The sequence below is a fragment of the Sus scrofa genome, chromosome 3 (genome assembly GCF_054392235.1).
Source record: "Sus scrofa isolate SSC_HxYL_T2T_F1_AM1 chromosome 3, Sscrofa_HxYL_maternal_Yorkshire_Landrace_v2.0, whole genome shotgun sequence".
Classification (NCBI taxonomy): Eukaryota; Metazoa; Chordata; class Mammalia; order Artiodactyla; family Suidae; genus Sus; species Sus scrofa.
The window spans coordinates 16249203-16263013 of record NC_139385.1 but is presented as its reverse complement, the minus strand read 5'-3'; the positions used below and the strand labels follow the sequence as shown (position 1 = coordinate 16263013).

Sequence of the window (13811 nt, the reverse complement as noted above, 5' to 3'; positions counted from 1 at the left end):
TTTAGTTCTCTAGTTTCCTCATATGAATTTTTAAAGGAGGAGAGTCCCCCTGGCAGAGTGGACAAATGGAAGAGAACTGGTCCAGGTAACTCCTTATTGCATTACTTAATGGACCAATCCAGGAGCTGTTCAGACTTCCTGTTATAGAAGATAATCAAATTTTCCTATGATATAATCCACCTTTGATTGCAGTTTCTATTACAGCTGGAATCCTAATGATTCTAAGGATGGAAAGAAGAAACTTTGTTATGGATGTTGAGAAAGGCTGGAGCAGGTAGTTACAGATAAGAGATGGCCTCAGGCAGCCTTCTTTAGAGCAGCCCTGCTCAAAACGTGGTTCAAGGACCTGCAGCACCCAGGGTTACCTGGGGAGTTCGTTAGGAATGCAAGTTCAAGGGCTTCACCCCAGATGGACCAAGTCAGATTCTCTGGAGTCGGACTGGGAATCTGCATTTTAGCAAGTTCCCCCACCAGTGATTTTGATGCAACCAAGTTTGGAGAAAACACTCATGGAGGACACTCCTACAGTGGTTTTAATCCTCTAGGTCTCAGCTTCCTTTTCTGTCACAATGTGAGATGCAAATGAAGAACTGGGTGTAAAAATGGTTTGAAAGGGCTCAAACCTTGATTCCTAGGAGAGTCCCTGAGCTGATCCAACTATACCAGGGGTCACAGCATCCAAGGCTGTTGATAGACGTTGGATCAGGCTGGACTCTGCCTCAGCAGCCTGGGAGCGTCTCAAGAGAGGGCCTGTTTCCGTCTGTGTCTCCAGGTGCCAGTGGAAGAACTGACACATTGAGGGTGAGAGTCACTGTCATTCTCAATTGCCTCTAACTTGAGTTTTCTTTTTGGGTCAATCAGGAAAGACTGGAAACTCAGGTTTTGCCCTTGTGGCTAGAGAAGGGCCAGTCCCTGTTGCAGCGCTACCCTTCCTCTCCTACAACCTCAGTGACCTAAGTCGTGCCTCCTCCGTATCCTCCGGGAAAGGATGCCTACGCTCTCCATTGCGGCGACCTGGTCCTCCCGGATTTGCCTGGCCTTTGACGCCCAAGGATGCACATCACGCGCTGCCCTGGAGACGTAGGAACGACTAAGTCGTGAGCCCTCTCTCCTCGCAAGTTTCTAGGTGTCGACCCCGATGCAGGAGCCACCCTCGGACCCAAGAAGGCCCGGCTTAGAGACGGTGGCCGCGTGCGCGCGCCCCACGCGCCGAGCGAGTGTTCGCGGGTGGGGAGGGCGCGCCCACTGTCCAGAGGGCCAATCAGAACGGGGCAGGCCAGCCAGCCCGGCTCCCAGTGGCCATTCAGGCACGGAGCGAAAGCTCTACTTGCTCTGAGATTGGGCGAGCTTCACGCCAATCAGGGGCGGAACTAGCGGCAGCTCGGCCAATAGCGGGAGGCGGCCGGGTCAGGCCGGTGGCCCTGCGGTCCGCCGGGTGGTCAGCGAGCCCGTTGGCGCTGAGGGAGCGGCCGCCCTCCAGCCCCACCGCGCTGAGCTCTCAGCCCCTCCGGCCCCGCCCACCGGCGCGCCGCGTCATGCCAGGCGCTGCTGGGTGCTAGTGCCCGGGCCACCACCCTCCCGCCCGCCCGAAGCCGCGCCCACTGCCCAGAGCCAGAGGGATGGTGGTAGTCACGGGGCGGGAGCCAGACAACCGTCGTCCGGACGGTGCCATGTCCAGCTCCGACGCCGAAGACGACTTTCTGGAGCCGGCCACCCCTACGGCCACGCAGGCTGGGCACGCACTGCCCCTGCTCCCGCAGGAGGTACCTGGAGGGGGTGGGGGCGCGAGAAGGGGTGCAGAGACAGGAGCCGGTGCCAGACAGAGCTGACCTTGGGATGTGAACAGCGCTGAGGCTGGGGAGGGGGTCAGGCCGAGGGCGGTGCCAGAAGCTGTGCTCCCCTGCCCATCCCACTCCCACCACCCACCGATCCCCCCCTCCCCACGCACCCTCTGTAAAACACGCCAGGTGTGTCTTCCTTGCTCTAGGCAGCACCTGGCCCTCCCATCTCCCTCCTTCCAGGATTCACTCCTTGCAAGCTTGGTACTCCCATCCCTATGGCCCACCCTTACCAACTGGAGGAGGGAAGGAAGGCCATGGGAAGGAGCCCTTGGAACCCCAAGGGATGATAGTGTCTTCCAGAGAATCCAAGAAGAGGCCTTAGTCATTGCCCAAAGCCAGTCTCCAGCTGCCCAGAGAGTGGGCTAAGGGGCAGTGTGCAGATAAGAAGCAGGCCAGTTCATAGCTGTGGCCACACTCACCTGACAACTCCATGGCTTCCCCTCCTAGCTGCTGTGCTGTGATGCATGGTGGCTTCCACTGGTCTTAATGCATGTGACATGATCATATGAACACCTGAAATGACCCTCAAGAGACGAGAAAAGAGGAGGGAAGGTGGGGCCCTGCTGGGCACTGAAGACAGAGACTGGGAGGTAGGGGTTAAGGTAGTGCCAGACATGGGAGCATGTGACGTGGGGAGTCCTGGGCAGATGGCCTGAGCCCCAGAGGGGCTGGGTGGGGCTGGGTGAGGCTCTTGGAAAACTGTAGTGTCCTCTTGGGGTTAGATACTCAAAGCATCATGGGACACTTGTGAAAATGGGCAAAACTCCAGAAGGACTGTTTGTAATTGAAAAAAAAAAAAAAAAGCCATTGGGGACACAGGGTCCAATGTTTCTGTGCATTGTCATTGGTGAAACAGTGTGATTTAAGGGAAGAAAGCTCAGGACCCAGAGACTATAGGCCACACTCCAGTGCTCGCTCTTTTACAGAGTTCATTGCTCCATGTGAGTAATAGAAGTATTATTACCCCCCCAATAATATTTGAGTCCTTGGTATGCACACAGAATAGTCTTAGAGGAGCTAGCTATAGAATAAGCAGAAGGCATTTCCAGTCCTCTGGGTGTGGAAGAGTAACGGTACCTACATTCAGAGAACTGTAAACGCCTGTCTGTTTCATTCATTCATTCACTGATCTAGTGCAAACTGGGGGGTTTTACTGTGAGCCAGGCACTGATCGAGGCCCCGGGGTAACTTTGATGTAGCGTTATTTTTATCCTTCTTTATTTCACAAAGGATTTGAAAGTTAGGAAGAAGGACTGTCTAGACAAATACACAGAGACTTTCATAGAGCCTGGGAGTTGTTGTACTATTGAAAAGTATGCACTGGGATAACATTGTAGTTAATGTGGAGGAGTTTTGGGGGGAAAATTAGAGAGAACCGGCCTCATTTCTTTCAAAACCACAAGCAGTGAAAGAAATTTTAAAAACTAAAAAAAAGTCCTGAGCCTTTTAGGGAGAACGGAGAGCTTCTCCGGGCAAATGCATACCATCGCTCCCTGCCCTTCACCCTCCCCTTGCCTCCTGACCCTTGGCTGGGCTGGGGACAGTTCTCACTCCGCAGATGAAGGAGGGAAGTGGAGAGGGGCAGAGGGCGAGGAGTGGATGGCTGGACTTATTCAGCAAACATCTATGAGCCCTGCTGCGGGTGGCTTCAGGGTCGGCGAACAAGATGCTACCCCTGCCCTTGGGGAGCTTGGGCAGTAATAACCGCCTGGAGCACAAAGTGCCTGTTGTTCTAGGCACTGTTAGGAAGGAGAATGTGGAGACAGGGAAGGCACAATGGCGGGAGTGTTTACTCTGTCTTGGGGCCAGCGAGGGACAATAGAGCAGACATGCTCACAGTGAAGGGGACCTTGAACAGAAGCTCTTAGAACGACCTGTATGGTGCCTTGGTGTGAATTAGCAGAAGGGCACCCAGCTGCGTAGCAGATCCCTCTCATCCACGTGCCCTTGTGCAGTGAACACCACACACCACCGTATGGGGCGATTGCATTTGCTCAATGGACAGAGGGACAGTGGCAAGAGCGTTTGGGACAGAGAAGACGGAGTGAGCAAGGGCACAGCAATGGTAGGTTCAGGAAGTGGAAGGAGGACCAGGAAAGCTTTGAACGCGAGAGCAGAGATAGTAGGATTGGGGTGGAGAGACCTGACTGAAGAGCTGTGGGGAGGGGAGGGGGAGGACTTGGTCACTGATGAGTGTGGAGAAAGGGAGGAGAGAGAAGCGTCCAGAAAGACCCCTGGGTTGTGGCTTGGGGGGCCAAGTGAACAGCATGGCCCCGCTCAGACCCAAGAAGGCCATGGCCAGAGCAGCGCAGGCTCTCCTCCCCCAGGCCTGACCGACTCTGCCGGTGGCTCCTTCCCAGTTCCCCGAGGTCGTCCCCCTCAACATCGGAGGGGCGCACTTCACCACACGCCTGTCCACCCTGCGGCGCTACGAGGACACCATGCTGGCGGCGATGTTCAGCGGGCGGCACTACATCCCCACCGACGCCGAGGGCCGCTACTTCATCGACCGGGACGGCGCACACTTCGGGTATGTGTCTCCCTCTGCCACCCTGCTGCCTCGTCTTAGTGAGGGAGCGGCCGGGCTTGGCTGTGAGGCTTTGATAGCTTCCCCAACAGCTGGAGGAGGAGATAACCTGCTGGAGGGATGAATACATGTGCATATTGATAAGAGTTCCCTGGTGGCTCAGTGGCTTTGGGGCCTGGCATTGTCGTTGCTGTGGCTTGTGTTGCATCCTTGGCTGGGGAGCTGCTGCGTGCTGCAGGTGCAACCAAAAAAAATATGCATATTGAATTGCATCAGAACTTAGTTTCTTTCCCCGAGGAGACAAGAATAGCCAGAGATACCCCAGGCCTGGCACATTGGCTGGATGGGATGAAACTGCTTCTCTCCTAGGGCAAATCAGACTGGGAAATCGTCATCCCTGTGGAATAGGTGTGACCCCGCCTAGAGGCAGGGAAGCTCCAACACAGCTTCTGGGAGAAGACCCCCAAAGCCAGATCTGGGGCTTGGCATCAGGGTTAGCCAGGAACATGGTGTGTGGCAGTGGTTCCTAGACTTCTTTCTGTAGTTCAAAACAGAACAAAAAAGGTGAGGGAAGGGCCAACATAGGGTTGCCATCCCGAAGTCATGCCAAGAAGAGTCTTAAAAAAAAAAAAATTCCATCTTCTGTTGTTACTGTCATTTTTAGCAGTAAAACATGGAAAGACACAATCTCAAAAAAAAGATCGCTCTTCCCACAAAAGGACTTCAGACAAGCTTACACGTGGACAACTTAAAGCCTTTGTATTTCGGTTTCCTTGTTTGTGAAGTGAGAAATAATTACAGCTGCCTGTCGTGTGGATTAAATAAAGAGCCTTGGTGAGAGCCCTGCCGGGTCCTTTCAGAGTTTGTGGCTGAAGCTCTTGGCCCCATCCGTCTAACTTTGGAGATGACTGGAGAACTCACATGGTCCTTGACCTTGAACGGAGGGAAGCTCTCCAACCACTGCGCCTCCGTGCCGGCCTCCACGTAGGACTGGCCACATGGGGAGAAGGGTCATTTTCATCCTCAGAAAGGAGCCTCTGGTCAAATCGTTTGCTTTGAAGCATCTGGGTTTCCCCATTGGGCTGTCAGCTGCCTCCAATGCTGAGAAAACAAAGTGTCACATCGCTCTGCAGAGCTATAAAAAGATTTTTGTTTGCAGGCTGTTTGGGGGAGGAAAGTGCTGGTCCCAGCTGGCAGCTCCCGCAGCCCTCTTAGCTGGGCCTTGCCCCGGGGTTATGTTTTTCAGAGCTCACCAAGGTTTGCTTATGATCCTAGAGGACTAATTTTGGAAGGGGTGATGAGGAGGGGGAACAAGGTTTGGCTCTAAGCTGATGTGCCCATGCCCAGGTGGCCACAGCTAGAGCATGGCAGAGCCAGGCACAGGCGTGGCAGAAAGCAGGATGTTGTGGCATTTATCCTCAGACTACTGGACTCCAGTGGCCTATGATTCATCAGCAGCATATGAAGTTGTTGGAAGATTCAGATAACATAAACTAGAGGTTTGGGGCATTTCTCAGTGGGGGAGCTCGCATACCCCCAGTGCCCACCATGGAGGCGGCCTGGGCCTCTACCTTGGGTGGCTTCCTGTTGTGATCGGTGCACAGTGCTTTGGACTGAAGCCTGGACCACTGCAGGTGTGGGCTTGGATCTGTCTGCAACTGGCCTCTGGCTAGCTGTTGGCTCCTTTAGCAAGGGTGTTCCTTAAGCTCTCTGAGCCCCACTTTTGCCTCGTTTATAAACGAGATGTAAGAGAGCATTTACGTCGTCATTGACAGGATTAAACGGGAAGCAGGGAATAGTGGCTGACACAGATTAACACTTAGCGAATGTTAGCTGGTGTTGCATCGTGGTCGTAGACTCTTGGGCTAACAGCTTGATCTTGGGGTTTGCTCAGATGTCCTCACAGACGCCCTTCCCACACCTGCTGGTGATGGGTCTGATTACTCGTGGCCCTAAAGAATCTGAAGAGAGAACTGAAAGACCTGAATTGTGATTTGGAGATGTAATATGTGATATTATTCACTCCTGAAGCCAGCCTGTCCGGGTATCAGGGTTAGGCAGGTGTCTTCTCCGTAAGCTACAGAATAATCCTGATGAGATAAGGATTTGTGGGGAGGTGCACAGCTCTTCCACATCGCTGGCGGGGACGGAAAATGCTGCAGCCACTTTGTCAAACATGCACTGACCCATGCACTGACTGAAACATTCTACTCCTGCTCTTTACCCAAGAGAAATTGGTGCCCAAATCCACAAGAAGTTTACAGGGACTGTTTATCACAGAGTTCCCCCCATGAGAGCCCCAAGCTGGAAACAGCTCAAGTGTGTATCAGCCGGAGAATGGGTAAGTCACTGATAGGGTTTTCCTATGGTGGTATTATACTTGGCAATAAAAGGGAAGAAACTGCCACCGCACATGATGTAGAGACTCAGTCTCAAAAACTCTAGGTGGAGGGAAAGAAGCCAGGCACGAAAGAAACCATGCCGTGTGATTCCACATGTACGAATATCCAGAGAGGCAGAACCCATCTTTGTTGAGAGGCGTAGAAGTCCGAGCAGTTGCCTCTGTAGCGAGGGATGGAGAAGAAGCACAAGGCGATGGGAATGTTCTAATCCTGACATAGGCGGTGGCTGTAGGGCTGTGTTCATACCTGAAGTAACTGAGGCTGCAGCTGGAGATCACCATCCAGAGTCTTACAGGGTCTTGCTGTTACAGCACACGGAACAGTAGCCACTCTCCTGGGAGAGACCATGATGGGAAAGAATGTCAAAAAAGAATGTATATGCATGTGTGACTGAGTTACTTTGCTGTATAGCAGAAATTGGCACAACATTGTAAATCAACTATACTTTAATTAAAAAAATCCTGTGATAAACCATAAAAAAGTAGTGGAACTCTACAGTTAAAACTTGTGGAGTTCCCCTTGTGGCTCAGCTGGTTAAGAACCTGACTAGTGTCCGTGAGGATGCAGTTTTGATCCCTGGCCTCGCTCAGTTGGTTAAGGATCCGGTGTTGCAAGCTGTGGCATAGGTTGCACTTGTGGCTCAGATCCTGGGTTGCTGTGGCTGTGGTGGAGGCCGGCGGCTACAGCTCCGATTTGACCCCTAGCCTGGGAACTTCCATATGCCACAGGTGTGGCCCATAAAAAAAAAAAAAAAAGAAAAAAATCGTATATTTATTGAATGTTAACTATACTTCAATTTAAACATATACACATATATATATTTCCTATATATACTTAATGATCATTATAGCAGTAATGATGTTGATAGTAACTACTAACACTTATTGAGGCCTTGTTCTGTGCCAGGTATTTTCTAAGCACTTTTTGTATTAACTTATAATCCTCTCATCACATTACAGGGTGGTTTTCTGGTTTTCCCCCATGTTACAGATGAGAAAATCAAGGCACAGGGAGGTTAAGTTCGTTTACCCAGGGTTACCCAGCTGTGGCCGCCTGGTTCCAGACGCTGTGCTCTAACCACTATGAGCCTGTGTCCGGGTCCATCAGCTCCTTCTCACCAACCCTCTTTCCTTCCTGCTCAGAGATGTGCTGAATTTCCTGCGCTCGGGGGACCTGCCGCCCCGGGAGCGCGTGCGGGCCGTGTACAAGGAGGCCCAGTACTATGCCATCGGGCCCCTCCTGGAGCAGCTGGAGAACATGCAGCCGCTGAAGGGGGAGAAGGTGCGCCAGGCGTTTCTGGGGCTCATGCCCTATTACAAAGGTGAGGGCTTAACTGCCTGGCACAGCTGGGGTGTGAGGAAGGAGGGCTGCCAGGCATCCATCAGCGCCGAGGTCTCCCCCAGAAGAGGTGTGCCTGGGGTTCATCTAGATACCTGCCACCCTCCCACTCACACGGGGAGATTTGGTGATCCGGGGCCCACCTTGCCTGCAGTGTCATCAAATCGCATTTCAAAAGGGCGTACTCAGGAGTTCCCATCATGGTTCAGTGGTTAACAAACCTGACTAGCATCCATGAGGTTGCGGGTTTGATCCCTGGCCTCGCTCAGTGAGTTAAGGATCTGGTGTTGCCATGAGCTGTGGTGTAGGTCTCAGACGCAGCTCGGATCCTGCGTTGTGGCTGTGGTGTAGGTTGGTGGCTACAGCTCCGATTGGACCCCTATCCTGAGAACCTCCATATGCCACGGGTGTGGCCCTAAAAACCAAAAAAAAAAGGGGGGGTGTGTGGAGTACTCATCCCATCCCCTTGGTTTCCTTTTGCCGGGTAGAACCACGATCGCTGTTTCAGTGTGTGTCCTTCATAAGCCCACAGAGTCTCTTCCCCAGGGCTCTCTCTTCCCTCTTGGACCCCTGCCCCCATGTCACTGGGCTGTCTGTTCCCCCCAGCTGCCTCGCCCCCTACCACTGCCCCCCCCCGTCCCAGCAATGAGTGCTGTGTTCACCCCACAGACCATTTGGAGCGGATCGTGGAGATTGCCCGGCTGCGCGCCGTCCAGCGCAAGGCCCGCTTTGCCAAGCTCAAGGTCTGTGTCTTCAAGGAGGAGATGCCCATCACCCCCTACGAGTGTCCGCTCCTCAACTCCCTGCGCTTCGAGCGGAGCGAGAGCGACGGGCAGCTCTTCGAGCACCACTGCGAAGTGGATGTGTCCTTCGGGCCCTGGGAGGCGGTGGCTGACGTTTATGACCTGCTGCACTGCCTGGTCACGGACCTTTCGGCCCAGGGCCTCACCGTGGACCACCAGTGCATCGGGGTGTGCGACAAGCACCTCATCAACCACTACTACTGCAAGCGCCCCATCTATGAGTTCAAGATCACGTGGTGGTGAGTAGCCCCGGGAGGGAACAGAGTCCCGTCAGGGAGGGTGTCCGTTCCCCTTGGGGGCTCTGGGAGCGAGGCCCCTGGAAGGGCGGCTGGCTCCCCAGAACCTGCTGAGCTGCGGACCAGGCCCTGAGCTCTGAGCACAAGCACATGGAGCTGCGGCCCCAGTCCCCCCGGCTGTACCTCGGGGCCAGGCTCAGGGCTGGTGGCCCGTGGGGACCCGGGGCCTGCACTCACCTGGCCTCTCCTCGAGGCACGGCAGTCTCTGCCTGAGGCCGATGGGGTCCGGCCTGCTGGGGCTGGACCGAGAAGCCCGGAGAGGTTTTGTCACTTTCTTGACCTTGCAGGAGAGTTTCTGCCCTGTTTAGAGCCACGTTCCCGGACTGACATAGACATCATCCCTCGCCCTCCGCACCCCCTCCCCGGTCCAGGTGTCCCCCTTGTGCTCGGTATAGGCGTGTGAACTAGAAATGATGGGGGACCGACGCAAGGAGCCCCCGCAGCCCCTGGCCGAGGAAGGAGCGCCTTCTCTCCCTCTTCCCCCAGTGAGAACCCCACGCTTTGTCTCAGGATGTGCGGAGACTCTTTTCCTCCCCAGACGTTGTCTTCACCACCGTTTGGAGATGTAACCATAGTTGCCAAAGCCACGCACCACGTTGGCCTTAGAAAAGCACAATGTTTACAGCCCTGCCTCGGGGCCTGGGCTTCTCCTACCTTCCACCAACCTTCCTTGCGTGAAGGGTTATCTTCTCATGGGGCTGGAATACACATTTCAGGGGCTCTTTTCAAAGATTTCCCCAAAGTCAAGCAGGCAGGATGCCTGGATCTTCTGTTACCTTTGGGATGTAGCATCCTTTCTCGAGGCTCAGAATACCTTTGTGGCGGCCCTTCCATGTGTTCGGATCCAGTTTCTGGTGAACCTTCTTGGATAGAAACCCCTGTTGTTTTTCCTGCTAGTCTCCTTCTAGGAGATGATCTATTTGGGGAAAGGAGAGTCAGGGCTTGGAGTGCGGGGCGGAGGGGTTGCAGCTGTCCCAGGGGCTGGAGGGAGACAGCTGCAAACCACCATTTCGTTTTGCCTCCCCACACTTCAGAGGCAAAGGGCCACTAGGTTCTGCTCCCGCTGCATTTCCTTCTTGCGCTGTCTGCAGCCTGGTCAGCCGGTCAGGGCGCGGGCCTGCATCCTCTCAAGGAAGTGCTGTGCAGCGCCAGTCATCAGACCGGGACCCTCCTGTGTGGTGTTCAGGGCTTCTCCGCATAATCGTGATGGAACTTGACTGCTCCTGGGTGTTGTTGTAGGGAGATTTCTTTTTTAGAGGAGCCTCACTGCTCTCAGTCTTACAAGACCAGACAGGTGAGGAGGGCAAGGCGGAGCTGCAGATGTGTGCCTCCTTCCGAGGAAGAGAAGGCCAAGCCCTGGGACCCTGGCTGAATTCCTTCCCAGGGCAGTGACCTCTGGGCCCCAGGATGGGAAGATTCCAAGGCATGGCCTTGGGCTCTTCTAACATTGTATCTTGTATGCGTGGAGCAGGCGCCAGGATAAGGGGACCATGCAGTCGGCGGTTCAGGTTCCGAGATACCGTGTTCTCTCATTGCTCTCATCCACAAGTGGATTGTCACTTTGCTGGAGCTGATGTCCCCACGTGGACCTTACCCCAGCGGCACAGCTCTTGCCTCCTTCTAACAGAAGAGTCTTTCATTGAAGTTGCTCTGATTGGTGTTACTGCCTTCCAAGTTCGTGTTTGCCCGACGCCAAGGCAGGCTGTGCAGCGGGGAGCCGGTGCCAGGAGAGAGCAGATAATTAAGCCCCGAGCTTTCGGGAATCTGATCCCCGCCCCTTCTCTTTCCCTCCTCAACCCAGAGCATCCAGGCACTTGGTTATTTAGAGTCCTTACGCATAAGCCAGGGCAGGCCTGGGTCACTCAAATGCAGGTTTCCTTAAAATTGTGCCCCGAAGATTTGCTTGGGGCTCCAGGGACGCTGGGTAAGGATGCTAATGGTCCTTGCACCTCTTGCTGGAGACACCCCTGTTTCTCTGTCCCCCGTGTGCTCACGGTGACGTGCTCTGTGCCATGGCGGGGAGACAAGGCTCTTAAGCCAGTAGACCAAGCAGAGCAGGGACACTGGCAGTCAGTTAGAGCTCTTCCTAAATGGAGGAAAGGAATTCGGTGGCCCGGTTTGGCCGTCCTCTGATGAGAAGCCAAGGCCGGGCTGAAAGGTGCTCATGAATGAGGTGGTTTGTAGTGATGGCCCCCAAACACAGGTCGTCTCAGAGGAAGTGCCCTCTCCCAGTTATCCCTTTTCAACTGTAAATGGCCAGGCCCTGAGCATGAGAAGCGTTGGGTCAAGAAGGAGGGCTCTGAAGATGGATGCTTCTTCTGGGTTGAAAGGAAGTCTGTTTTCTTTCTTTTTTTTCAGTATTTTTAGGGCCACACCCACGGCATATGGAAGTTCCCAGGCTAGGATTCGAATCAGAGCTATAGCTGCCAGCCTACACCACAGCCACAGCAATGCAGAGTCCAAGCCACGCCTGCAGCCTATACTACAGCTCATGCAACGCTAGATCCTTAACCCACTGAGTGAGGCCAGGGATCGAACCCGCATCCTCATGGATACTAGTCGTCTTCGTTACCGCTGAGCCATGATGGGAACCCCGGAAGCTTGTTTTCATTGGATGCTTGGGCGCATTGTCAGTGAGTCACACCAGAGCGCCTGCCTCTGGAGCTTCCCTTATGTTTGACTGCGGGTACCTTTTCTCCCAGGCGCTCTGCTCACTGGTTGGGAAGGTGAAAGTTTAGGCCATAGGACCACATGGTGCGATGCTAGCCGATATTCAGTAAGCATGAAAAACACAACGGCAGCAAAAAAGACGGAAACAAAACCAAAGTGAAACACATCACACCATCCCAGGTGGGGGATTTCTTGGGGTAATACTCTAAACTGAAGAAATAGAGGAACTGTCACCATCCTTATTCTACCTGTGGTGAATTCACCAGGCTGTCCAGTGCTTACCACGTGGAGAGCAGTCAACCGTGCTCTGAAAGTTTCTGTTCTTTCTCCCCGGGGTCGGGGATGTTCTGGCAGCTGTGGGAGCCCTGTGCCTCAGGCTGGTCAGGTGATACAGTCTTCCTGTTCTGGGTCGCTCATTGGAGGACTAGGAAATTGATATCTGCAGGCCTCAAAGTGGGGTGAGCCTGAGTGTGTGATCTTGGTCTGAGCTGGGTCCTGAAATGGCTGAGACAACTAACGCCAGCAGCAAAACAAAAACGACTCACACAGCGCGTCTTGATCCCAGCTGGAATTTCAGATGTCATCCTTCCGCGTACCTCTGTCCATATTTGATTCTGCTATGAGTGATGAAGCTTCCTTGGGTACCATTTTGCTGGGGCTCTTTCACAAAGGTGGCGCCTGCCTTGTGACCCTTGAAAGAGGGAAGCTTTATTTATCAAAAGCCAGAGTGTTGGGAACCAGGGCGGGAAAGGCACTTTTTGGAATTCTGGAAAAAACATACACGTATACACATGTTCACGGGGGGTGGGGTGGGGAGGGGGCTGGCAGAGGGTTGGAGGAGGGGGGCCAGAGCCGGGTGGAGGAGCAGGCAGTTGCCTCTGGAGTGGGCGGTCACGGGGTCCATGGTCTTCCTTCTGTACAGCGTGGGATGTGTGTACACAGATTAGTGCTGCCTGTGTTAGTTCACTTCCTGTCTGTGAGCTTTGGTGCATGGAGCCTCGGTACCCTCACGTGGCATTAAAGTCAAGAATTAGAAGCTGGCTGACGTGCCTTTCTTGTTGAGAGACTTACTCTTGTCCCTCCTCTGCCCTCCGTGCTGCCCGCAAGTATGAGTCGATTTCTGCTTAAAACGTGGGATGGTTGGGGCTGCCATACTAAGTAAAACAGACTCTTCCCTGAGTCCAGCAGCTGAACTTCCACCCTAACTGAAGTTAAAGGGGGACAGGCCCCTGGCGGTCCTTCTGCAGTTACCCTCACCTGGTCTCTGTTTCTGGTAGGCAGGTGCCCACCCAACCCAGGCAGACAGCTCTGCCCTCTCCAGCTAAGATGCCTCTGGGGGAAGGAGGCTCACAGCCATGTCAGGTGGTTCTGAAAGAAATCCTTCCTGTCGGAGTTCCCGGTATGGCTTAGTGGTAATGAACTTGACTAGTATCCATCAGGATGTGGGTTCAATTCCTGGCCCTGCTCAGCGGGTTAAGGATCTGGCATCGCTGTGGCTGCGGCGTAGGCTGGCAGCAGCAACTCCAATTTGACCCCTAGCCTGGGAACTTCCATATACCGTGGGTGTGGCCCTGAAAAGACAAAAGGGAAAAAGAAAAAAAAAAAACGAATCCCTCCTGTCCTGATACCACCTCTTTCTAAGGGCGGGTAAGTGACTCTAAGCTTACATGAGCCTCAGTGGTTAAGACCCTCCCTTGAGGAAAATGGCCATAAGTTGCCCTTTCCTCTGGAAGCAGAGTTTGACACCATCCTGGCTGAGTGTCCTCATCAGGGTGCCTCTTGGGGTCAGTCACTTCATGGGGGAAAAGCCAGAAAGGGGAGCTCTGAAGTGCTGGGGAGCTACACCACCCACCCACTGCTTCCCTCTCACCCCCCGATTATTCTGACTTTTAGGCAAAAGCACTGCAGTATCTGTGCCACGTCTTCCCTGCCCT

At 53.9% G+C, this 13811-nt stretch overlaps 1 protein-coding gene across 3 annotated transcripts; it reads left to right on the top strand.

The window, feature by feature from the left end:
- The first annotated feature begins 1383 nt into the window (after positions 1 to 1383).
- On the top strand, positions 1384 to 12913 carry KCTD7 (potassium channel tetramerization domain containing 7). Of its 3 annotated transcripts, none has more exons than XM_085016967.1 (4): positions 1384 to 1763; positions 4202 to 4371; positions 7913 to 8091; positions 8867 to 12913. In XM_085016967.1, exons 1-4 carry the CDS (start codon positions 1620 to 1622, stop codon positions 9001 to 9003), a joined length of 630 nt encoding a protein of 209 aa, XP_084873093.1. In that variant the 5' UTR covers positions 1384 to 1619; the 3' UTR covers positions 9004 to 12913. The 3 variants fall into 3 exon arrangements, with proteins under 3 accessions (XP_084873093.1, XP_003354565.2, XP_084873092.1); XM_003354517.5 differs by having other exon boundaries at positions 8778 to 12913; XM_085016966.1 differs by having other exon boundaries at positions 4169 to 4371; positions 8778 to 12913.
- Positions 12914 to 13811: the final 898 nt, after the last annotated feature.

What these genes read in the sequence shown, in the direction of transcription:
- KCTD7 (XM_003354517.5), top strand. Translation starts at nt 1,620, where the DNA reads ATGGTGGTAGTCACGGGGCGGGAGCCAGACAACCGTCGTCCGGACGGT. An exon ending in CGGGACGGCGCACACTTCGG is followed by an intron (nt 4,372 to 7,912) that starts GTATGTGTCTCC and finishes CTTCCTGCTCAG; the next exon opens with AGATGTGCTGAATTTCCTGC. An exon ending in GCTCATGCCCTATTACAAAG is followed by an intron (nt 8,092 to 8,777) that starts GTGAGGGCTTAA and finishes TTCACCCCACAG; the next exon opens with ACCATTTGGAGCGGATCGTG.